The following is a 26,632-nucleotide window of genomic DNA, read 5'->3' on the forward strand; positions in this document are numbered from 1 at the left end:
GATGCAGAGTAAAATATAATATATGTGTCATATCTATGAAAATTTGAATCTAAGTAAAAATGCTAGAGAAATACGGTGAAACTTTAAAACTAAAGGCAAGTTTGTGTTAAGCCTGGGTCCCACCAGAAACCATGTGCAAAGGACAAAGTTAAGAGAATGGATACAACTTAGGACCAAACTAAAGAAAAAAAAAAGGCAATGACTTGGGGATATAGCAATAGGATATATGCTACAGACAAATAGATGGTTGTTAATATACAAGTATGTTTGCCTCTACTAGATAGCTGGAATTCCAATAATGAACCTTAAAGGCATTCAGGTGGACTCTTCACCACTGATCATGATACAGGCCTATAGACAGACACACCGAGACTCTTAACACAAGAACAAGAGATGAGATTTGATAACAAAATAATAATTTTCCAATCAATTTACCAATAGCGAAGAACAGAGTGTGAGTCAAATCACACATTTTCTTACCTGCTGGGACCACATCACCAACGAAAACGGCCTTGCTGATTGTGATGTTGGCGATGTACTCTGATGCGTTATCATAGAAGCCTTCACCTGTAGAAACACAACAGAGATATGGACTGAAAGAATTACTTTCTCACTTTCATACAACCAAAACTCATTAGCTAATTTGCAGTGAATTAATGGACCCAAATAAAAAGGGAATGAGACGATTCTTTATGTTTCACCTTCCCTAACCCCAAAAGACATTATTGTGCCAAATCTTTTTCAAAAGTTCAGAAGAATCAAGAAAACATCCATACCACAAAATATCTTGACCTCAGGACATCTGCTTTAGGTCTACCAGTCAATGCTCTTGTTATATCTCTATCTGTATATTATATCTCTATCTGTACTTACAAGTGCAGCAACGGTAGGCAGTTTACATACATTATGATTACCTAAACCTTAGTTGGCATATACCTGAGACTTTTACAAAAATGTTGAATGATCATTTGAATCATACTGCAGCCTCTCCTATTGGATCTCTGATTTTCTGATTGGTTGATCAAGTCCACAATAATATTACCCTTATATGTGTCAGCAACAAGTCGATGGAATTATATACTCCATACTTTTCATGAAATACAAGATTTTGTGGAATCTTCTATATAATTTCTTTACATTGTTGTCCAAAATAACATCATGAAGTGTAGCCATCTCCCTATTCAGCGATGACGTCATCAAAACTTTGGAAAGAGTTAATTTTTTGATTGATTGCCTGATTTTCCTCAAATATGCACTGATGTGTTCTACTAATATAGCTGCTTTACTCAATCCACACTGATATTTGGGGCTTCTGATTTCCTTTAACCCTAATCCCATCAGGTTTTTGGAGGGACTTGAAACCACCAGGGGGCTTTTTGGCCCCCCCCCCCCCCCTTCAGATCTCGGTCGTGGATCGCGCGATCCTTGTGAAAATTTGCACTAAGGTAGAGGCCAATGTAATCTACAAGACTGTATAGATAGATTTTCCAAATTTTAATCTATGTATTGTATATTAATTAATCTATGCTAATTTATGCAAAATATATATTTTTTCCCTATAAATCAAAAAATAAAGCTCCAAGACTTCTAACTTTTGGTGAACATATTCTTTTCAATATCCTCAACAATGATATTGAATATGGGAATAGGGTTAAAAAAAAAGTGATCATCATCTTCTGTGCAGCCAAGTACTGCATAGGAAGGTGAATGTCTCTGGCATCCAAGCACACATTTCATGCAACATCTCTCCACACTTCCTCTTCTTGTGGGACTACTTACCACTGTTGTACGGAACGGAGAAGACGTATTTGTCTGTGTAAAGGCTGCGCTGGTAGTAATCCTGTTCCCACGGATCTTGTATGTTTCTTATTTCCTCCTCCGTCCATTGCATCGGAATGCTGGCGGTCACGGGACGCAGACAAAAAACACTCTCAAAATACATTTTTGAAAATTACACTCTCAATAGTAATTTTCGTATTAAACTAGAAAAGCACTCGTACAGCATAATGCACACTGCAAATCGCCCAATTTCCCAAAATAGATGCCTTTTGTTTACGTCGATATAGCTAGCATTTAAAAAAATGTCACAAGTTTCAAGGCAGGCTTCTCTTTATTAAGTGTAATGTTGTATCCCATATACATTACAGTCAACTGTTGTTGTTGTTGTTATTTGGGGGGTGGGGAAGGGGGTAGGGAGATCAAAATAGGGTAAATTCACACAAACAGAATGGAAAAGCATCACTTTCAGAAAATAATGGAACAAAACTAGCCACAACCATACTACACAAAGCAGATGAGGCGATGACACCATATCACAACCATCTCACTGAAAAAATACTGTATAAGCTAATATTTTCGTGTACAGATATTTTTGCGAATGTGGAGGACACAGACACTTTTGCAAGATGTTGTTTTTGTGAACTGACACCAAATCTATCTTAAATGCACTATTAGCCTAGCGCATGGCGACATTTCTGCGCCTTGTTAAATACGCGGTCCAACAGTGATTCGCACAATTTGTGAAAATTACACCCTTGTGAAAAAAACAGTTTATACACAGTAATATGTTTTGTCAATATTTAGCAACTACATCCCTCCATCCCAGAATCACTGCTGATATAATACAATGCGACAATTTGGTGGGAAAGCTTCATTTTCTTGTTTCATTTTTGTTTTCATTCGGAAAATGGGAATATATGTCAAGTTTTGTGTGCCAGTCAATTGAAATCTTGTGATGCAATGAGCTAGATCATGCCCTGATTTAACTTGCATATCGTCATCGGGGTGACAAGACCTTGTATCTGCAATTTTGGTGAAAATGACCTTTTTTGGATTAATGGTCAAATAATGGGTTAAGTGATGTCCTGTCCAAATCCCAACTGTCTTACTCCAAAAAATGAAGCCACCACGGCATGTCAAAGGAAAGGCTATCCCATTCGCTACAGTGCTTTGGTCGTCATGTTTTTTGGCTCTCCTGAACATTTGACATTTTGTAGATACAAGGTCTTGTCGCCCCAGCGACAATAAGTGGTAGCAACTATAATGTGAAACTGCAAAATTCCTTAAATGTCTACTATCATGTTTGATTTTGACTACATATTAAACCATTTTGTCAATTTGATCTTACTCCACTTATTATTGTCAACTCAGTGTATCTTCTCCATTAAAGTATGGTGAACGAGACATTAAAATCAAGAAAATCATATAAGAGAAGGTGTCAAAACAGAGGGAAATGTCTCCTAAAAAAGATTTTTAATGTGACTTATTAAAAGATATTCGCCCCACTGAGAAATTGTGAGTTTAAACTGACTGATTTGCTTCACCGATATTTGCTCCGGAACAGCCGTCTTTTTCGAGCCCTAAAATATGACGTCACGAAATGAACAAAACTCTTTACGAGTGCAGCGGGACATCGAGGCCGCCGTTCATAAAGCACGTATTTCGTGGTGAGCGGATGCAATATCTGACCTGTATTTAGTCGCCTCTGCTTTCTCGGCTGAGACATTAAAACGTCCAATTGTTACCTTATATTGTGCGGAAAGACTTTGAGTTTGACATCGAGAGTGAATTTAGTGATGACAGTGACAATGACACTGATAGTGACAGTGGCAAAGTAGGGGTGGTAGAAGAAGCGAGGGAGAGGCAACGGATATGGAAGGCCGCCGCGGACACAACTCGTTTGGGGCGTACATGGAAACGGGCATACTACCTCTCCATACGTATGCCCCAAACGAACCACGTTCGCAACGGCCCTCCATAGACAGAGCCCACTGTGTGGATGGAGTGGTAGCACAGCGCACATTTCGTGACGTCATAATTTTGGTCACCAAAATTTCGCCGTCAGATCGGGTTCTGGTGGTCTAAAAAGAGTCTCAAAACACCATCTCTCCATCGTTGTGGAGACATTTTTACCTTCTGAAAGTCAATTATTCATATTCCTAGAGACGTAAGCTTTCCAGAAATGTATAAATCACCTTGTTTATGATTATCGTCCTTTTTTTCTCGTTCACCATACTTTAAAGGAAACTATGGCTCTGAGATCGAGAGGGGTGAGGGGATCTTGAAGCTGGCTTGGGGGGCGGGGTGGAAGAAAAAGAGAAACACTGACTCACATTTTTGGGAAGAATCTGGTCAGGCCTCCCTGGGTGGCAGCCAGCACGTACAGAAAGCCATTGCTGGAAAGATAACACAAATCATCACAAACATCTTCCACTTCAGCTATATTATTCTGCATCGATCAGAACATGTCTAGCATGTGCTGAATTGAGAACTTATTCAGTGCCATAAATCACGGTAAATTTTCGATCAGCTCTAGTTTTGTTTGGTTTGAACTGGATTCTAACAAACAAAAAAATCAACCTCAAATTAAAAAAAAAAAAATACAAACAATGACAAATGCAATGGTTAGATTTTAACAAAAGTATTATGTAAGGAGAAACACATAGGCAAAAGGAAAATTCAATAAGCATATATACAAAACATATAAATATAGTATAAGTATATAGTTCACATGACTGTCATTTATTTTGTACAAATGTACATATTCATGAGGCCATACCTAATACGATGATTTCTATTACATTCTTCATTACTGAAATCCTCTTCAGTGATTGGCCTATATAGTCATGTGACCATACATAACATTGCTATAAAGTAACAATATAATGCCAATGAAGACAAATGTAATAACATAACGTAACATTTATGGTATAGTGCACAATACCATATAATTGCGCTGCAGAAAGATGATCGATCATTGTTTTCTCCTTTTTTTTTCTTTTTTTTTCTGACAGCATGTATTAAAAAAGTGCTGTAGGTATCGGCCTCACAGACTGCTTTGTAATTCATGCCCATTTTGGTTGACTCTTTGTTTGTCCTGCAATAGATTTATTACAAAAAAAGAATTATTTTAGGAAGCTTACTATCTGTTTTCTATCAAGATTTGTTGGTAGGATTTGAAACAAAATATCATGCACTATTTTGAGCCACTGTAAGTGAATTATAGATCCCTCCATGACAGAAATTGCACTCTTTTCTTCAGGGCTGCTCCTCAGAAAATAATGCTATACCTGTCACCTTGAAATCAATAATTTAAACTACACCCTCTCAGTGAATGGTGTACTGTATACACTATATATTTAGCGAGTCTAATTTTTTGCAAAGCGGGACTTCGTGACAATTTCACGGGTGTTTGAATTTGCAATTGTTGAGTCCAGTGCTGAACGGAGAAGTATGCATGCATGTCACATTTATGTCGGGATCAGAGTTGATATTTTCGCATGCTTTTAAATTCACGAATAGCACCTGACATGCGAAATCAGTGAAAATAAGAACCTCACAAAATATTTGGCATATACAGTGTTTGTTTACTATTCCACCCCATGCCATCCAGCACAGAAAACAGAGTAGCCTCTGTATATATAGTAGATGCAAAATAAGAAAAAAAAAATAGACTCACTCCACCATAGTAGATTCTTGCTTCGCCCACTCATCAGCCAAGTTCGATGTGATCTTCCCGTCTATCAACAATTTGTTCACCATGAAATCGTCACCTATGAATAGGAAATATCAAAGCAGCGAGCACAACATGCAAAAAAAAAAAGTGAACATATCTCAGCCATGAGGATGGATTACTCAATAAAATTAATTTTATCGGGAATTGACAGGTTCCAAGTGAGTTACTAACCCTTTAATACCATAGACTGTTGAAATATCTAATAACCCTTGACCCTAATTGAGATGCACACCCAACATAAAGGCAACTCCCATTATAAAAAAGCCCTGGGGACTGGCAGTTTTCTTGTGTTATATGAAAACTTCATAACGACCGAACAGATTAAGTAAATAAAGACAGTATATACATAACAATTTGGGTATGGAAACTGTTATTTCATTGTAAATTACAAAATTGTGTTACTTCGTACAAATCAAACATTAATAAAAATAAAAAAAACAGGAAGAAGAATCACTGCTTGGTATAACATGCACAAAATTATGCCAATTCTGGAACTCTGAATGATCACTTGAACTATACAAACTGAACCCTCCCCCCCCCCCCCCCCCCATGGTTGCAAGATTCCAAGCATTAACTACTAGTATGTCAAAAGTCTCAGATAATTTGATGTAAAGAATGTACTTTCTTCTTCTCAAGTTCATATCTGTCATGAAAGGGAAAAATAGTGTGAGTGTGTGTGTGTACCATTGGATGGGCAAGCTAGTGTACCTGGTACAAACAAAAATCAGGTAAGAAATCATGAGCGACTCACATTTCGGCAGCTGTATCTCATCAGTACTGGGTACGGATTGGCCTACTGCTTGATTAATGTTAACTCGGATGACTCTGGAAATGTTTTCAGTCGTCATGTTACCTTCTGCATCCTGCAACTCCTCACAGAATACCCTGAAATGATGACAAGTGTTTTCTTTACTGCAACTCAGAATTAATGCACAATCACTTATAAAAACTGATTTAACAAATTAGAGACCCGGAGGTCTTGCGCTCACCCGAGTATCACAAGTTCACCTTCCAAGCACTCTTGCAGATTATTACCAGAGAACATTAACTTGGGGCAGCTTTGAGGGCTTCTGTGGGAGCATGGTGTCCATATGCATATTCCATCACTCTGTAAAATACCTGCCATGCAAACTGTTTTTAGAAATTCACCTATGCAGTTTAAAAAAAAAAAAAAAAAAAAAAAAAAACCTGAAAAGTTAAAGATTGCCCCCCTCCCAATTGGATCCCCACCCAACCCATGAATCTACTGAATAACATTGAAAATGCATTCACTGATATATCTACTCAGAGTATTTCCTGTTTTACACAATTTTACTTTTTGAAATTGGGGGTTCTGTGGTCCTTGTATGAAGTACACAAATTGTCACAATTGTGGTGGGTTTGGTGACAAATTTGACCATGTGTTCTCAAGAAGATAAAAATATTGTGTTGTTGAAATCATGTTCTATATATCTCCTAGTGAAAGCAGCACCAGTCCAATGGTCCAGAAAAACTGCTAATATATCAATTATGGCTTTGTTTTATGCCACCAAATCTTGGCAGCAGGTAGAGAAAAAATGACTCCATGAGATCTCCCAGGTAAAACCCAAACTAGGAAAATTTGAGTCAGTCAACCCAAATGACAGAATTATCATGGTCCATTATAAAAGGGGTGCTGTGGCATAGTGGATAAGACTCCTGACTCCCGATCGGAGGACCCGAGTTCAAATCCCGCCCAGTGCCTACGTCCTTAGACAAGCTGTTTTTACCCACCATGTCCCTCTCGACCTAGGTGTATAAATGGGTACCTGGCAATGCTAGGGTAATAACAATGGCAGGGCCCTCTGGTAGAACAGTGGCAACACTGAGGGGCTACCCTGGATAAAAAAGACCTCATTATCATTCTTTATCATAAAGAATCCCAATCTGTAACTTTTTGCCGGTTCATGAGCTGGGCAGTCACTTTGGGTCATTTGAATATGACCTCACTGTGACAACCCAATTCTGATTTGTGAAACACATGCATACACTCATGCATGTAGTACTTTACAGACACACACAATGCCATACACACATGAATAAAAAATTGCCATTAGCAAAAACTCACCATGGTGCAATCAGGAAAAATGTTTCATCGTTTTCCTGGATGTACTGTAAGTCGTTTGTGAAACACATGCATACACTCATGCATGTAGTACTTTACAGACACACACACTGCCATACACACATGAATAAAAAATTGCCATTAGCATAAACTCACCATGGTGCAATCAGGAAATATGTTTCAGTGTTTTCCTGGATGTACTGTAAGTCATTTGTGGCTTTAGGGGAAAACAAAACAAATTGATGGAACAATAACTGTGACAGCACTAATAACACAGAAGATAAGAATAGGATTAAGTACAATTATCATCATCACCATCTTCATTTTCATCATTATTATCATCAATATTACTATTATCATGAGAAAAAAAAAATTGCAGTTACGCTACCCGCATTGACCAATCTTTCACAAGGTTAGTAGTCACCCTGACTGCATTTTGCAAAAATGCTGCTAAATGCAATAATTTGGTGGTTACTCCATCACTTCTGGTTACAAAATAAAACAAAATACAACTAGAAATGTCGCTTTGGCGACTGGTATGCCTCCGCCATAATGCATGATTTTCCCAATAGGTCTAGATAGTACATGTGGACAATGTGTGATTACATTTTCACAAAATTGGCAAAATATTGAAATGAAAAGTTTGTCACAAATGTGTTGAATGTTCACCTTCCTTGACCTAGGTTTAATTGGATGAATAGGAGAGCATGTATCTAGGGATTTAAGGACTTTAACTTGACTTTGACCCATTCATACATTTAGGCATTGAGTAATTTTCAAGGTACAGGTGTGGAGAAAAAGTGCAATTTCTGAATTGAATAGTAAATTGTTACCATTTTCATCAGGCCCTTGACCCTAAAATTCATAAGATAATTACTTTCAGGTAGAACATGCATAATATGTACTAAGTTTCAAGATAACTTGAGCAACTTCCGAGATATGGAGGAAAAAGTTAGTTCAGCACTTTCACTTGATCTTTGACCTTTTGACCTTTGAGGCAAAAAAAAGAAGAAAAAAAAACTTTCCAGAGAATTTCTATTAGGTTACACACGCATACACCAAGTGTAAAAAAAATAACCCTGCTGGCATTGCATAAAAATGAGGGTAATAGTAAAATTTTGAAGTCTTGCACTTGACCTTTGACCCCTGACCTTTGACCCCATGAACCCTACATTCTCTAGATAATCACTTCCAGTCAGTACATGTATATACTATGTTCCATGAAGATACCTTGAACAATTTTCCAAGGTACGGAGAAAAAAAAGAAGTTTTAATATTTTTACTTGACCTTTTGACCTTTGACCTATGACTTCATGACCCAAACTTTCACCAGAGAATCTTAATTGGGTAATACATGTATACACTAAGTTTCAAGAAAATCTCTTCAGGCATTCAATAGATATGGAGGAAATAGTGAAATTTTATGTATTTGACCCTGACCTTTTGACCTTTGACCTTTGACCGCATGATCCAAACTTTCGCCAGAGAATCTTAATTGGGTAATACATGTATACACTAAGTTTCAAGAAAATATCTTCAGGCATTCAATAGATATGGTGGAAATAGTGAAATTTTATGTATTTGACCTTGACCTTTTGACCTTTGACCTTGGGCATGTGCACCCAAAAGTTGATAGGCACAACTTCACCCCCTAATACACATACATGCCAAGTTTCATTACAATACCTCAACAGGTTTCGATAGTTACCTTGTCCACAAAATTCATTACGGACGGACGGAAGGACGGACGGACGGACGGACGGACGGACGGACGGACGGACAACCCGAAAACATAATGCCTCCGGCACCACTTCGTGGCGGAGGCATAAAAATGATGAGACAATTCTGGACATTACAAAAACGTACTTGATATCTTAAACAATTTTAAAGCACATGCACTAAATTATTTCTTTTTTGCCACTCTACTCCCCCCCCCCACCCCAACACACACACACACACACACACACACACACACACACACACACACACACACACACACATACACACACAAGGCACCTGCTATTGCCCCTGGACCAAACCAGGAATAAGGAATTGGAGTGCCTGGACCAAATTGGGTCTGTCAACTGTTCCCGTCCCCTTCCCCCACCCCCCCCCCCCCCATCAACATTTTGTGGCCCGTGAATATTATTGTATCTCCTGGCAATCAAAACTGAATATTGTCTCTGTCTTTATGTTTGAACCTGCTGTAATGAACGATAACTGACATCAAACTTTAATAAACAATGATGGCTTGACATTTGACATCACTGCAAGTCTGCCCCCCCACGGAAGAAAGCAGTAACTGCATAACTGCTGAGCTGAGATAAATGCGATTTTGTGTTTTTTGCAGATTCTTTAAAAACACAGAAACTTTCAAAAATAATTTTGTGGTATGATTATGCACCATACCTAGTTGTCTAACAATACCTAGGAAAAAATGATGTTTCCGTTATTTTTTAAATGTTATTTAGGAAAATGCAGTTACTGCGGTGGCTCACCCTTGATTCTGGGTAGTTTCCCCACGGAAAAAAGCAGTAACTGCAGACGGCCAGGAGTCTGCTGTTTTCCCCATGGAAAAAAGCAGTAACTGCACATGTCACATGACCATAGGAGGAGAATTGTTACCACCACCAGGTTATAAAGTTCTTCTACTTTCTGGTTAGTCTAGATCTATAAGATCTAGGTCCTATCGCTAGACCTAGACTAGGTCTTGTAGATTGAATGGCATTCTGTGTAAAAATAAGGTAGACACCTATGTACCCTAATTGAACTTTGGAGTGCCCGGCCTGGCCCCTGACACATGACCCTGGACCAGACAATAAAGTCAAGTCTCTTCGTCTTAGATCCTAGTCGAACTCTGACGTTACACTTAGACTACAGATAGACTACAGACTACAGCTAGACTACAGATCTATGCCCAATGTTAGTGCTAGACCTAGATCTATTACGTTAGATTAGGCCTACTGACATTTTGTCTAACACTAAACAGTTAACAATAGATTAGAATCTAGATCTACTCTGTAACTTTAGATCTGGTAGACCTATTTTAAACTTTAGGGCCTACATCTAACATTAGACTAACGTTAGTGCATTAATATTAGTGCTCATCAATTCCCTTCAATATATTTTCAGCTCACCTAGATTTTCTGGTTCTGGCCAAAGCCATGGCTACCATGACTTTTCCTCTGCAATTCATGATAGATTTACAGGCATGCCTGGACCGCAGAAACTGTGTGACAGCATGGTTAGCACTGGCATGATCACTCAGACCGTACCAGACCTGCAATACTGTGCATGCAAGTGATGACTGTGATGTGATGCAATGTTTAGCTAGTTACTGTATGCTGCAGAATTTATGCGCATGCAGCTGCTGCACGCGTATTCTGCACTCTGAGCGCGCTGAGTCTGCCAGGTTTGCTAGTCTCCAGAAAGAAGCTTTTTCTACAACTTGTCATATGATTCCCTGCGGACAGAGTCAAGTTACTGGTGAAACAATCTTTTTATATCTACTCTCCTAAATTATGGGAGAAACTGCTGTTTACATTGTTTAAAAAAAAAAAATTAGTAGAAAAAATAAATGGTATTAGGGAAAAAATATACAGGAAGGACTATACAGAGTCTGAATGATAAAGACTAAATTGTTAGTTACTGCTTTCTTCCGTGGGCTTTGTTAGTTACTGCTTTTTTCCGTGGGGAAACTTGCAAAGTTGAATCAACTGGATGCAGTTACTGCTTTTTGCAAAAGTGAAAAATTGTATTTTTGGTCACTTTCATTTTTCTTTTTGCAAAACTGACCTATTAACATTGGAGAGCATTGGGTAAACCATTCATTTTTGCAAAAAAGTAAACATTCATAAAAATGTCAGTTACTGCTTTTTTCCGTGGGGGGGCAGCAGTGTGCTAATCTTGTTTGCTTGTTTTTTTCTTACAGTGTTTGTTCACCTCCCTTTTGATACAAATTGTATGATCAGCAGACTTACCATCAGACCTGGTCAGTGATTGCACTCTGTATTGCTTGAGATCAAAGCTTGGCTGAGCAATGGCCACACTGCAGGAGAAAGAGGTTCAACTTTGGTTCAGGATCACAGTGAAATCCACTTCCATTCAAAAAGATGGTATAGTTTTGATTGAGATTGGGTTTCACTTTTTTGTGAGGTAATGAGAAAGCTCTCATGAAATATGAAAGAGCACAAAATTCTAGGAGGAACTCAAAGATTATTTGATGAAAATTGGTTTTGAAGTGGCTGAGATATCCAAAAACAAAGACGTCCTAATGAAAAGGGAACCCACCTTCTCCAAGGACCACTTTGTTTTACTTTATTTTTGGTATCGCAGCCATTTCAAAATCGATTTTCATCAAATAAACTCTGAACTCCTCTTAGAATTGTATGTTCTTTCATATTTCAAAAGTGTTTTCTTATTATCTCGCAAAAAGTTAAAATCTGAATCCCCAATCTCAACCAAAACTACAACCATCCCTTTAAAACCGAGTGTACTAGGAAAGAAGTCTATTGACCGATTCTGTGACGCGCTATGTGTATTTTTGGCATGGGCGCAGCCATGGTGGGTGTATCAGCCGACCCCCCCTCCGCACTCCCCCACCCCTCTCCCTACATTAGCACGCGCGCAGAATGAAAAACTGCTTTAGCCAATGGGCGTCACGTACTGAGTGCGCCAATGCTTGCTAGTGCGCGAACCTTTGTTACAAGTGCGTGATAAACATGTTGCCCCGGGGTGGGGGAGAGCAGGGGGGGTCGGCTGATACACCCACTATGGCTGCGCCCTGTGCCGTAAAATGTCTGCTGCCCTCAACGAACCCGAATCGGTCAATAGGAAACGTCTGTTATAGCAAAATCAGCTCATCCTCAACAGGTTAAAGTGTATAATTTCAATACATGTACATACAGTTGTGACCAACAAAGCTGTTCTGTAAAGACACATCAAACTTCATGGTTCCGTAACTATAGTACCTCATGAATGATTTTTCAAAGAAAGGATCTTAGCAGACTCAAACTCTTCTGACAGCAGATCTCCAGCCCTGAGGCCATGTTTGGGGAATTTCCCATTTTCCCACTTGAGTTTGAATTTCTTCAGCTGTAGGTGTGTTTTCTCCTACTTTAGAGGTACTGGTATTCATTCTTCTGCTTGAAATTTAGCTTTTTCCCACTGAATTCAAAATTGTCAAACATATAACATGTTCACAAATTATGCTAAGAAAGAACCAAAGAGCATATGACCCCAAAACTTCCAGGGCCCAAGGTTCTAAACATATTTTCAGGTCATGCTTGGCAATCGGCACTTGGAAGACATGTTTGAAATCCATTTCTACTGTGTTCCGGGTGAGCTATCATTTAAAGTTTAAACATATGTTTTACTTCTTGAACTATTTTATTGTTTACAAGTATCCAATCTACATGAGATGACATTCCCAGCTGAGTTGAAGCACATCCCCCCACTTGTCCCGTACAGCTCAATAGTAGCGCTCCATCCGCATTCAGTGGAGCTACAAATACATTGTTTGTACGTTTAAAGGTACAATTGATACTAGTTAATTTCTTTTCTTTCTCAGGTTCCTAAAGCTGCTGACTACAAAGTGAAATGAACAAAAAGTGGAAATCAGCTTACCTGAATGTGGTGTTATCAATAAACGTGTAGGAGTAGGTCATGTTTACATACTGCATGTAGCGCTGTTTGAAAAAAAAAAAGTAAGAACAAAGCTCATGAGAAACACTCTAAGAATATGAGTCAATCTGACTACTGAAAGAAAATGGTTTTCACAGCTTTGCAGATGATTTAAAACATATTTCAGTCAACTTAAAACCTTACAGACTTTCTAAAATAATGCAATATTTGGTACCCTGGTGTTTACTGAGAAAAGAGGCTTTGATGTTTAGGATCTATCCAAGAGTTTTAAATCTCAACAAGCTGCACTCTGTGCAATGAACGAAACAAAAAACTGGATGTAAACCTCCAGGGCAACCACGATGAATTGATTATCATAAGCTGAAATTTGCACACTATATTCATTTAAAGCATTCTATTCGTAACAAGTACTAACTTTCACAGCAGTAATATTATCTTTTAAAAAGTTATTAGCATTGCATGTGAAAAGCATGCAAATGGTTTCTAAGAAATGACACATAGCCTCTACGACATACCTAATCACACTTCTACCAAAAAAAGGTGTTCTAGAAAAACTGGCAAAAAACAAAAAAATCAAAAAACAAACAAACAAAAAACTTCCCGTCCATTTCATGACCCCAAACTTAAAAAATCAAATGTTGAGGAAGCATTCCTCTTTCAGAAAAAAAAAAAAGACTAGGTTCTCCCATTTCAGCTATTTTGAGTCCTTACACAAAATCTTGGCATGCGACTTTTTGTTGGTTTTGCGATGCATTGTCACATATAATGTGTACAGACAAATTTCAGATGTAACTTCCTTCCTCATTACCAAAAGGGAATATCTCATCTTTCTCTCACCTCATCTCTGGACATAAGGGGAGTCTCAAAGGTGACAGTGCCGTTCTGCCTGTCAATCATGCTCCTCCTCAGCTGCAAAGATACAAGGAGACAACGATGATACCGGTATAAAGCGAGCATCATCTCAACTGCATCAGATTCAAAACTACCTGCGCCGCAACTTCAAAATTATCCCATGCACTGTAGTTAGTTTCGTTTCGACTTTCAGCCACTCCAAAACATAGAAGTCACAGGATCCCAAATATCTCTGCAGATTTTAACTTCATAAGGGCACTGTCGTTTGCAGTGAAAGGTGGAAGCCAATCTATGTTATTCTTCTGGAGTGATATATTCTTACAGAGTCAGAGCTGCTACGAAAAATTGATTGGGTGTTAATTGACACTCGTTATTTCAGCAGTAACATATATACACACATGAACATATTTTCTACTTGCTTATTTTGGAAATCTAAATCAGGAATTATGACTATGAAAGCACTGTTTTATCGCAGTATACACTGATATCTGGGCTAAGAGTAAATGTTAAATTCTTTCTAACAAACACACACTATCAGTAATTTGGGTGAATTCTTATACTTAAATATAACTTTTCTCTTTCCTTAATCTTTTTTATAGGAAAATGCTCCTACAGTGTAGCAAATTTGAACAAGAATGCTGAATTTTCTTGACATCAATGTAATGAAATATATTCTCTGAAAGATATCACAGATAGATTAACACACTTTATCTCAGGCAAAGACTGCAGAAAATGGCAACTTTCTATAATGCAGTATTTAGATCTATCAAATATAACAGTAGAATATAAAACTTAACGACAAAACTTTAATTGAAGAGTAGAAAAGAATAACATTCCTTTATCTCACAGCAAAAATGACACATTCTGGTTCATTTCAAACTCAGATCTTGGTCAACTTCTGTATATGCCAAATATTTTGTGAGCACAATTCTTGGCAAATTTGGACTTTTGCCAGACAATGACAATCTTGTGAGTTGTTGAATTTGAGATCAAGAATTGCAACGACATACATGTAGTGAGAAATGGCTATTATCCTTTTCTTGGGAAAAGTAATTAATTTCCCATCTTAAAGATGGTATCTGTGGTATGGGAGGCAACATTTTCACAAGTTATTAATTCTGTGGAGAAAAAACACCACAAAATATAACATATGCAGTATAGAGTAATTTACATCTTATTCAAATATACTCACTTCTAACTTCTCATCCGTTGTAAATTCCACCTCTAAGAAGTCAACATTGGGCGGATCAGACAAATAGCTCAGCTGGAGTGAAGTTGAAAACAAATAAGGCCAACAAAACCTTCAGAATCCTGACGATACCACATCCACAACTTTACAGTTCAAGCAAGATGAGACTCACTTCGCAGGTCTCTGTTTTCGTACCCACTACCCGCCCATTCCCTTAGGATGCTTGTATTTAGATGTCTACAAATTCATGTGAGTTGAATATGTGGTTGTCTGAAATGTAACTGTCACTGGTACTGCAGACATCATAGAATCACCACTTCATCAAGTTCAATTTCATGGATCTGGATATCAATGAAGTATGTTTGACTTATTTCATTTTCCCCATTAAGCAGCCAAATATATATATATATATATAAAAAGAAGCTTCAATCCCTCCCCCATTCTTGGTTTGCTAAATACAGTAAATCATAAAAAAATATATTAATTCAAATGTAAATCATATGTCAGATTGCAAGAGATTAAGATTATTAAACATTGAATTATTGGGTCACTCTCAAACATATTTTCTCTGTGTAACTGATGCAATACTTGTCAAGGACAGCCTTAAACAAGTGTACTGTAGCCGTAGGCCTACGTGACAACTTTCAATAATTATGTCAAATTCTTTTCCACGCATTTGGCTACTGTGCCTTTTTATTATTTTTGACAAAAACAAAAAGGGTTCATTTGTACTATCCATAGAAATTCACAATTCCTACTAAGAGCCGGTATGAAACAATAACAACCCTAAAATTGATTTCTATCTTTGCGAATTGCAACAGTCATAAAGTCAATTAGAACATGTTTTTCATGAGATACATATATTTCTTTAAAAGAAATCATTCCTAAATTTTTGTAATAGATCTGCAAATTTAACTTAGTACAGGCTGTATGTAAATCAACTTTATTGTATTTTCCTAACCTTAAATTCAAAATCATTCTCTTGATTTTGTCATAAATCTGCAATCTTGCCTATAGGATTGTATCAAAATTAACTTTACTGTTTGTTCCTAACCTTCTAACCAATGATTCATTTAGTAGCCATCACATGTCCAGTTACAGAAACATATTTAATCAAAAAAGCACAACGTAAATGTTTATGTGCAAATATCAAAATTTATCTATATGTTTTCACAAACCAGGACAATTCTTAATGAAAGACAGATAATGTCCAACCCATTGAATCAGAACCACACACCAATTTTCAAGCACATAGAGCTACTCTGATTTTGGCTAGTGAGGCAAAGTCAGGGGTCACCACAGACTTCAGAACAAGACTTGAAACGTTGATCGCAAAAATTTGATAAATCGTTTTGATTTGTCATTTAACAGTTAAACTGTTGGAGACGAGTTGTAGCAAATCAACTCATCCTCAAGGGGGGGGGGGGGGGTTAAAGGTATTCTTTATGTCTGCATCATGCCACCATAGTTTTAAGCAATGGCATTTACAAATATGCACTTTAAACAATCATGCCAAACAGTCTTGGTTGAGATGCACTGTAGATTTATGTACCAGAATGATTTTGATTCTCTGGGGCTTGCTTGTAAAGGATTGTTCCTGGGTGAATTGAAGTGCTTTCAAATTGGTGTGATAAAGTAATAAATCGGTAATAAATTATAATGTTTTATTACAAGACTGCATCTTCCTTACAGGAAAAAAGAAAGAAAATGTGCATGTCATAACACACACAAAAATCATGCTCGAAATGAATGCAAAGAATATATAATATATATGATATATTCCACGCAAGGGGCAAACTTATGACAATTTCACACCTACTGAAGACAGCACTCATACTCCATCTACGTCATGCAGTTTGCCATGCACATTCATACATTCAAAAATGTACTGATGAAAAGCCATTGCAATTACATCAGAATATAAAGTGCAATAGTTATGATGCTGTCCCAACATTTATGCATGCTGATAAACTTGATAATCTGAGAAATTCATATTGAGCTTCAGTAAGTAGATAATTTTTTTTCACTCACACATTAACCTTACCTTGAACATAATTCCATTCTACATAATAATTGTAATATTCATTTGATACATACATACTACAAGCTGTATAAATTTGAAAATACAATAAGATTAGACCCTAAATAAAATACAATAAAAGAGGGTAGTACACATGTGTCACTTGGTCCAGTGTCACTGGATAAGTCCTTTTTACTATAAAATTAAGTATTTTGAAGAGTTTTGTACAAAAGTTGCACAATCTGCCATAAAAACTCGCACGCCAACTCGCAGCAGAAATCGTATTTGTGTATCACTATCACCAAATTAGAAATGTACCTCCTCCTCCTTCCCCCTCCAATCATAATTATATATATATATATTATTTTTTTTTCTGTATTAATGCGCAGAAACATCAGTAATAAGTGCTATTAGTGTTATTCATTATTCAAGATTCATTATAATTATATGTACATCTTTATTCAAAAATATGTTCATGAACCATGTGAACAAACATTGATAGCCAACCTAATGTGGCAATGCTACCCCATGTTTTAGTTGGCTTCAATAATTGGAGGAGTAGAATGATTGAGGAGTGGAAGATGATAGAAGTTGCACGGAAATAGTTCCTGGAATGTTGGAAGTCTAGAGACAGTGATATCTGTACCAGTCACATAATTTATGCAAATCAGATGAGGTACATTTTGTAATGTCATCACCTTACAAAGTCTCTCACTGTCATGCAAACAAATTTGCACATAATTTCTTCTTTTTCTGCAGAGGTAAGAGGTAGAAATCAATATGTATCCTTTAATCCAAATTATTGTAAAGTTCTAAATGACTTGGTAGCAAAGATGAGTTTGAAAGTGAATATATTTACAATTGCTCTAAATCATCTAGTAAAGATATTGATTTTCACAAAATATTTAAATAACCAATGGTTGAACTGTCAGGCAATGAAAATGACTCAACTTCTCATGTATATTTACATGTGTGATTGCTGCCAATATCACTGTCTTATGAAAACATAAATTTGACATTCCATGACTCTGCTTTCAAGTTTGATTTTATCAAAACTTCTACATGTTTCATGTTTTATTTTTTCTATATCTATTAAGGTAATCTAACTGCAAGATGGAATGCATTTAAATTCATAACAAGAGAACATGTAAGCCAGAACAATCTTGATGCAGTTTCCTTAATATACAATGTATTCAAAATAGAAATGATAGTATTTTGTAAATTTTATGTATATACCATTCTAATGGCTTTGGTAGAAAATTTACATACCAACACCAACTTTGGTGAGCGTTGAATACTATGCTGTGGGTATACACACATAAGTGCTGGTTGACTTTTTTATGTATGGGCCATTTGCATGCTAGAGTAACATTCCATACACTCATCACAACTGACTAGTATGTAAAATATAATGTAACTCTCTTAAGCTTGGAATATATTGCAGTAAAAGTGCAGAGCTAAAAAGTGCTGAACATATTTCATGCTGTTAGTATTTACTAGAGACGCACATCCATTTGATAGCCTACACAAGACTGGTGTACATGATAGAGCAGAAACACTCAATATAGCCAAGGGTAGCAACATGTGTAATGTGACCCAGCACCATGCTACTCTGATAAAATCGCCGACACTGGAGCTGAAAAAGTCACAAAATTATGGTGATCTGGTTGTAGTGACGAAAAATAAGTTATATATCTTTAAAAACTGAACATTTCATATTTTTCATCACTGCTGATACGAAATTCAAGGTCAAAGAACTTTTTTTTTTTAAATTGAAACCTTTGCATTTTTCAGCAAGCATGGTATAGGAATGTTTTGAGCTGACCTGTTAAGTTTAATTGCCTGTAACGTTACATGCTTGCATGCTTGACAGTATCTTAAACTTAATTTCTATTCTAACCATCAATTCAAGAATTTTGAAGTTGATTAAGGTTCTCTGGTGGCCAGACTTCCCACCTTTTCTATGGTGGGTTGACAGAGATACAAACCATGGGGACAAATTACGTTAATTATTGGAAAGCACAGATCCTGATGAATTTGGAATTAAAAATCAAAGTGTCATTCGGCAACTCAATAAAGCTTCCATGGTGTTGAGAGTCACATAGTAATAGATGAGCCGTGCAATAGAAACATGTACAAAGGAGTTTGTAGTAGACATTCACAACACAAGAGTAACATCATGCTACATTTGGACAGTAACAATCACAGACCTAACTGTCATATACCCTGCAACAATGAGCACACCCACACAAACATATTCACATACACATGCAAATATACAAACACAAACACTCACACACACACACACACACAGACGCTTATTGTAAATGATCCACCCTAATTGTGCTCAACTTCAACCTCGCAGGACACATACAATACATATCGTCAAGGTATTCAGTATCTTATGTCTCTGTAACAATTAAGTACAAATACAATACCAGTACTGTACTTGTTGACCATCAACACACACTATATTGAAACGGATGTCTCTAAAAGCTCGGTATGATGTAACACAGGATTATACGAATGGTGATGCGTCAGCTCTGGAAGACATGAATAAATGACCGGACACTAGATTCCACGAAAAGGGAAGAGTAGATTTTGGGATGCTTCTACTGGTAGGTTTAGGATGCTACCTTCTAATCAAGAGGTTTTAAACAGAGAAGAAAGGGGGGGGGGGGGGGAGGGGCAACACTACTATACAGGGTGGCCCAAAAAGAACGGAACGCCTATGATCTTTAATTTCAGCAATATCGTTGCAAATATGTCATCATGTTGCATACTATTAGAAAGGCCATTCTTTTTCCAATAGAATGACACCAAGCTTTTTAATTTCAGTTAATGCATTACGATTTTAGGCCCATTTTTGTCAACCCTTGCAATTTTCAAATTGTGATCATTTTACACTCTCAGAGATACAGAAACCAGTGAGGATTCGGCTTACCGTAGAACCAGTAGCGTTCGCAATGTGCGGAATGTGGGGCGGACAGTGTTATTGTCGTCGGGTCGTCTCATTCACAATGGTAAAGGACAATGACAGCCACATTCCACACGTTGTGAACGTTACTGCTTCTATGGCAAGCCGAATTCTCGCTGATTTCGGTGTCTCTGAGAGTGCAAAATGATCACATTTTGAAAATTGCAAGGGTTGACAAAAATGGTCCTAAAATCGCACCGCATTAACTGAAATTAAAGAGCTTGGTGTCATTCTCTTGGAAAAAGAATGGCCTTTCCAACAGTACGCTAAATAATGACACATTTGCAACGATATCGCTGAAATTAAAGATCTTAGGCGTTCCGTTCTTTTTGGGCCACCCTGTATAGGGGGCAAGGGGATCGAAGGAGTACAACAGTGGACATCAGCATGACAAGTTATTGTTCAGATCACAACCTTGTTCATGACTAGTCAGAAATATATGCTCAGGCTGATGGTACTATGGAGAATTCCATAGTTTTGGCAATCATCTCATCTTTCAAAAGGTGACATCAAAGAAATGTCACACACTTCCCTTTGGCATGCTCATGCAAAATGCCAAGCTTTTTGTTGTTGTTTTTTTCATATCAGCACATATGCCTCATTCATCTTTCATTGATGGAAATTAAAAGGAATGACATTTTCATTCACCACCAATAACACTATTTCCACTTTGACTCTCAATGCATATAATGTCTGGACACAAAAAGGTTTTCATATACATTAGTTTTCTTCTCATACCATATCATATCCTTGCATAATAAGGTGTATTTTGTATCCCAAGCACCTTGTGCTGGTATTAAAGTTTGGTACAGCTAAAAGCATGCATTCAAATTCATCTCTCTCAGAAAGTAAACAAACTGTTGACACAATGCAGTTTCCACACTCAATTCATGTTGGCTTTAAAAACATAATGCAATGATAGAAGTTTCATCAAAAACACACCCTAAATCAAGACCAGTAAGGTGTTGAATTTTAAAGTTTGACAAGTTTTCACTGCGATATAAACAGAATATGTGTATGCATATAAACCCCCCCCCCAAAAAAAAAAAAAAACAACAACAACAACAACCTGTATCCATCACATTCCATTTCTGTTGTGTTGAAATGACCTATCCAATAATTGTGGGTAATGACAGTATGGATATATAACTTAACATAACATGACATATAGTAATAGACTATAAAGTATGACGGAATACACAATTGCACAGCCAATTGGATTTGTGTCATCTAACACTACTTTCAACATCTAAATTACTTTAAATATTGGTGTGTACATGAGTAGGGTACATTTTGCCACCCAAGTCAACTATGTTGTTGCAAAAACCATAAAAATCTTCCCCTCCACAGTTAGAGGGGCATAAAAAGAGTTTGTTCTAAGTGAATACAGAATACGGATAATCTCTGACTACCCTCAGTTCATGATTACACAAACAACCTTCTCCCGAGTATTATGATACTAGTGGGTCCTCAGAATTACTTGTTAGTGTTCTTTTGTCAATTTTCTTTCACAAGTGCAGGTCTACATCTATGAAGCAGGCCTTCTTGTATTCTCATGTGTTTGTAAGCTTTACGTTCACTGCAATTTAAACCATTTGATCTGCCTGCAGATTATACATTACTCCATAAATGTAAAGGTATGGCGGTATAGCTACCTTATATATTCACTCTGTGAAAGACCTGAATTCACTTTACAAAGAGTTAAACTCACATAGAAAATTTGATTAAAGAGAGCTAAATCACACAGTAATTTTACTCCAAAATGAGCGGCACCTAATCACACTCCAAAACAGGGAAGACTTCAGCTCCTTTACATTTAAAGTGGAGGCGATGGAAGAATGTCTGTATTTCAAAGATGCAGAATGATGCAAGCATGTATGCTCTAACTTGTGGGGTATGTGTAGACAGTGGAGTGAAGTAATACATCGGTTTACTAAATTGTTCAAATTTTATGCATACTTGGATAACACAGCTTGTAGCTGACAACTACAATGTATGCCCCGAACTTGCCCAGCTTAGCAACATCGAAATCATGCAAACTGGATTCAACATATTGAAATGCATAGAAATGTACAGATGAGTGGAAAAGAGCATTGCCAGGTCCCAAGAAGGAAAAATGAACATTTATGAATTTAGATAGAATAGCATCATAATGGTCTACAGGCCTATAGGAGTTTCATAATCTACCAGTATTCAGATTTCATGCATAACCTAGTGACCACATGATTTTCATAGTCCTATCTGTCAACAACTAATGGGCTTCGAGCAAAGTGGATTGAATGCAGGTTTCAACACAGGATTTTCTCTTCTTTTTAATTTTAAGGATACAGAAGAGCACTAGGAAGCATTTTATAGCACTTGAATCACTTGAAAGAAGCATTCATAAATTTGTGACCGGCGACAACGGTTTCAGGCAAAAGTCGGGAATTTTGAAAATTCATTTTTTCACTGAATTACATTGCCCGTTTCCTAAGCTTTGCATTGATATAAAATACTTGTATTCTTCGGCACCATAAGTGGGCATAGAAAGAGAAATAAAATGCACTTTTTAAGTTGTTAGCCTGACAAAATTGCGAGAAAACAGGCTTTGAAGATTCACCTCTTTCTCAAAGACAATGTCCGAGCGGCGATGCGAGGGGAGAATCACCCATCCGTACGATGGTGCCAATCCATGTTAAGCTCCGCCTCTAGCAACCACATCGCCTTCTGATTGGCTCACTGAGAGAGTCAAATTTCCCGGACACCTTCCTCGGAGCTCAGCGTATGAAGCCGAAAAACAATGCGTTTCGCTCGGGTTTGTTTACCAGTACGTCTTTCAAGATGGCGAATACGATAATTGCACGTACAGCTGTATAGTGCACATGTACATGTGTATTTGGTGTACGCATTACGCAATGGCATTCACACGCCTGACCGTGTGCATGTAACAGGAGCGGTGGCAAATCCACACATTTACAAATCGCGTTTTCATTGTGGTTGATTTGTCTTTATCATTGGCGACCCTTTTGAAGGGACAAGATTGCTAGTGCTGGCAAGGGTCACGCTTCCTGTTTGTTTTGCTTTTACAAGACATGCATATGTTGCTTTGTTCGGTGGTGCTAATTAAATAAAAACAAACAAACAAACAAACACGACTCGTTAGTTTGGTGCGATCTTGACGTGTAGTATTTGAATATAATTAGTCACATGTGACCGCTCCTTTCCTCTTATCTACCTTCCATTGAGTCAGTCTGCTGTCATAATTTTTACTACATGTACAAGTAGACAAATTTGAGAATATCTAGTTTTCTTTTCACACGGTTATGTCATGCTACATGATTTTTGTTTCACTTCCGTTGTCGAACATTGCGGTAGAATAGTTTGGATAGAAAGCCAAACGAAGAGCACGCACTTCAGAGCGAGCGTATAAACCACTATAGCAAGAACAATGGAGCATGTCATCGTGCACGCGTGGACAAAGCATTCCCCAAACGCTGCAACTGGTGTCTCCGAAAGCCGAATTATGTAAATGTATGCGACGCACCAGCCAATCGCATGCGAGACCCTGTGCCGTAGCAACGCTGGGGATATTGGCGCGGCGTTCGAAAGAAGCTCGAAACTGACAAGTGCGATCCAACATAGGGTGCTTAGAATTCCATTTTCGATAGGAAAAACTTTGTCTTATGCTATGCAATTTAGTGTAGATGTAGAAAACATATCAAAGATTCGATTTTTGCAAAAAAACAAAATTGACAAAAATAATGGTCAAAATCTTTGTACCCCGCCTAGGAGGGAATTTGCTGTTGCGACTTTTGCCTGAAACCGTTGTCGCGGGTCACATTTGATTACATCCCAAAACTCCCCAAATGAGAGTCGTAGCTGTGCGATACTTTAAACACCTTATACTCCTGCACTTGCAGCTAAGTCACTTCGGTCATGAGCACAAATCACAACTCCATAATGATTCATGGTGGTAATAAATGGGGGAAATTTACAGACAATGTGGAGCACTGAATACAGGCAAATAATTGACAGTTGCAGTCAAATGGCGTGAAACATAGAACAGATGGATGATAAAACGAGTGGGCACTGGCAAAAAGATGTGGTTGGAAATTATTAACGTAAAAAAATATCGTGCACTCCCATGCTAAACCGGAGGCAACCTCATCAAGTCACAAGCTAGCAAGAAACTACAACACGGAAAATGAAAATAAAAAATTTACAAATCAAAATGATGGAATCAAATGGCTTGGTGACAATCAACAAACAGATGAAACAGGCTTGCATGGGCTGGATTTCATAGTGTGGCATTCTCAAATTAACGCATGATCGTGGCCATGTTCAGTGAGATGAGTTCGCCAGATTAATGTTACAGAGGTGAATTACATCAATGGAACAAAGACGGGTCCTGACGGGGGCGCAAGGTACAGGGTGAAGGCTTGACAAGTGTCAGTGATGGTGAGATGTTAGATGGGGTATGATATATATATATAGTGAACTGGAACAAATGAAAGTTTCTCAAATTCTTCACTCCTTTTCACACCTACTGTAAAGGTGGATATTTTTGTGGGAGTTATTTTTTTGTGTTCATCTGGGTAGATACAGATAAGTTTCATGTGTTTTTAACTCCGCAGAATCAAGAAATCAACTACTTGAATATAATATAGAAAGCAGAAATATTTGCGTGCTTTTATTTTCGAGCTAGTTTCTGATTGTGTGAAACTGTAAACACCACAAAAATTTCTACTTTTACAGTATATTTCTCTTGATCTATCTGTGAGAGACAGGTTGACGCGTGTGCACTTTGTTTTTGTCTCAGAAACCAGTTTTACACCTCATCTTTTTCTCGCCCTTTCTTTCTCTCTCACCCTTTGTCTCTTTATCTTTCTACATCACTCTGTCTTTCTGTCTATTTCTCATGGTCGGGCATACATCACTTCTGGTTACAGCTGGAGTGAAAACAAACACCTTGCCTGTACATTATATGTATGGTGCTGGAGTGTGAATCAGTGTGAATGCTGTGCATGCACATGTCAAGCATACAGTGTATGAATCTACATGTACATGGTAATGGCGGTACAGGCAACATGGCATCAGCATTCAAAATCCTCAATCGACCATTCTTTTACATATTATGTATCAATAATATTTCTTGCACTATCAGGAAGATTAACCCGTTGAGGACATGTCCCGAGTATACTCACACAAGGGTCTATGGGAAATGCATGTTGTAGCAAAACCAGCCCATCCTCAACGGGTTAAGATGGACCACATTTGACAGTTTCATGGAGTTTCAAAGCCAATTATTGAAGAAAAGGAGATAATTTCACCTAAAAAATACACACATCCATGTTTTCACTCCAGCCAGCTGCTGCTAAATACCTAGACGTCTGACCATGAAAACTTCTCTCCCGTTTTCTCGTTGGCAAACCATGTGGATACACTCTCAAAATACACACAACAGACCATACATCTGCACAAGCTGTATAATGGAAGAGATGGGGAAGTGGGCACAAGGTGTAGTCTATGTGAATCAAAAAGATGTTTGAGATGTATTTCAATAGAATATAGGTAATATTACACTTCATTGGCTTTGTAGAATTCCAGCATTGAGTTGTTTGTATTTAAATGGATAACTCTGTTGTTCTGTTCTCATGCACATTTGATTTGTTCCACTTTTTTTTCTTACTTTTCTTTTGTCTCAAAACATAAATTTCATTGTGATTGTGTCTTGAGAAATACTTAGGTAGCTTTCTGAATGGTTCTTCAAACACTGCTGAACTATATACTAGCAATAAAAGTAATTGAGCATTTGATATATTTTGGGCATCTGTCTGACTTTATCTTTTAATTAGAGAGAACTGAAAATTAATAAATTCTTTGATGATTTTACGGTTTTGTATGATTTGAATGAGGTTGTAGCAGGGGAATGAGGCCTACCTCTTGAAATTTTGGAAATAATATGTTTAATCCTCCATCTTGTTATCTTTTTCTTTTCTTTTTTTACAATTCTTTCCCTCTCTCACTCTTAAAAAAAAAAAAAATTATGTCACCATCATGATACCATTGGCTTGATTTCTTTTCAAAGTTTGCATTGTCACATTTGAAAAGAACCATCATAGTATTTCTGGACTAAGTGAAGATGAAAACTTATCACTAAAAAAACAAAAGATGCAAAATAATGTGAACCTTGGATCACTTTCTATTTGCGCTTTAAGACTGAAAAGTGTGACATGTCAGTCAAGATTTCAAGACTGTGCTGATTTAACTCAAAAGTAGACTCTCTCTTTTTTTTTACTACAATTGAAAAAAAAAAAAATCAAAAATGAAATGAAGCAGGCAGACAATGAGTTCAATATGCAAGCATGGTGCCA

At 37.4% G+C, this 26,632-nt stretch overlaps 1 protein-coding gene across 1 annotated transcript in view; it reads right to left on the minus strand.

Annotated features, from left to right (window-relative positions):
• The window catches only part of LOC140240926 (voltage-dependent calcium channel subunit alpha-2/delta-1-like), a 111,801-nt gene that overhangs the window by 12,081 nt on the left and 73,088 nt on the right, over window positions 1–26,632 (minus strand). Inside the window, exons 19-28 of the mRNA XM_072320701.1 lie at window positions 15,286–15,357; window positions 14,079–14,150; window positions 13,224–13,285; window positions 11,579–11,646; window positions 7,755–7,815; window positions 6,267–6,400; window positions 5,459–5,552; window positions 4,113–4,175; window positions 1,780–1,898; window positions 481–567 (exon numbers count right to left, since the gene is read on the minus strand). Of these exons, the coding sequence (XP_072176802.1) occupies window positions 481–567; window positions 1,780–1,898; window positions 4,113–4,175; window positions 5,459–5,552; window positions 6,267–6,400; window positions 7,755–7,815; window positions 11,579–11,646; window positions 13,224–13,285; window positions 14,079–14,150; window positions 15,286–15,357 (832 nt within the window). The remainder of the gene's footprint in view (window positions 1–480; window positions 568–1,779; window positions 1,899–4,112; window positions 4,176–5,458; window positions 5,553–6,266; window positions 6,401–7,754; window positions 7,816–11,578; window positions 11,647–13,223; window positions 13,286–14,078; window positions 14,151–15,285; window positions 15,358–26,632) is intronic.

This window comes from Diadema setosum, chromosome 2 (assembly GCF_964275005.1).
Source record: "Diadema setosum chromosome 2, eeDiaSeto1, whole genome shotgun sequence".
NCBI lineage: Eukaryota > Metazoa > Echinodermata > Echinoidea > Diadematoida > Diadematidae > Diadema > Diadema setosum.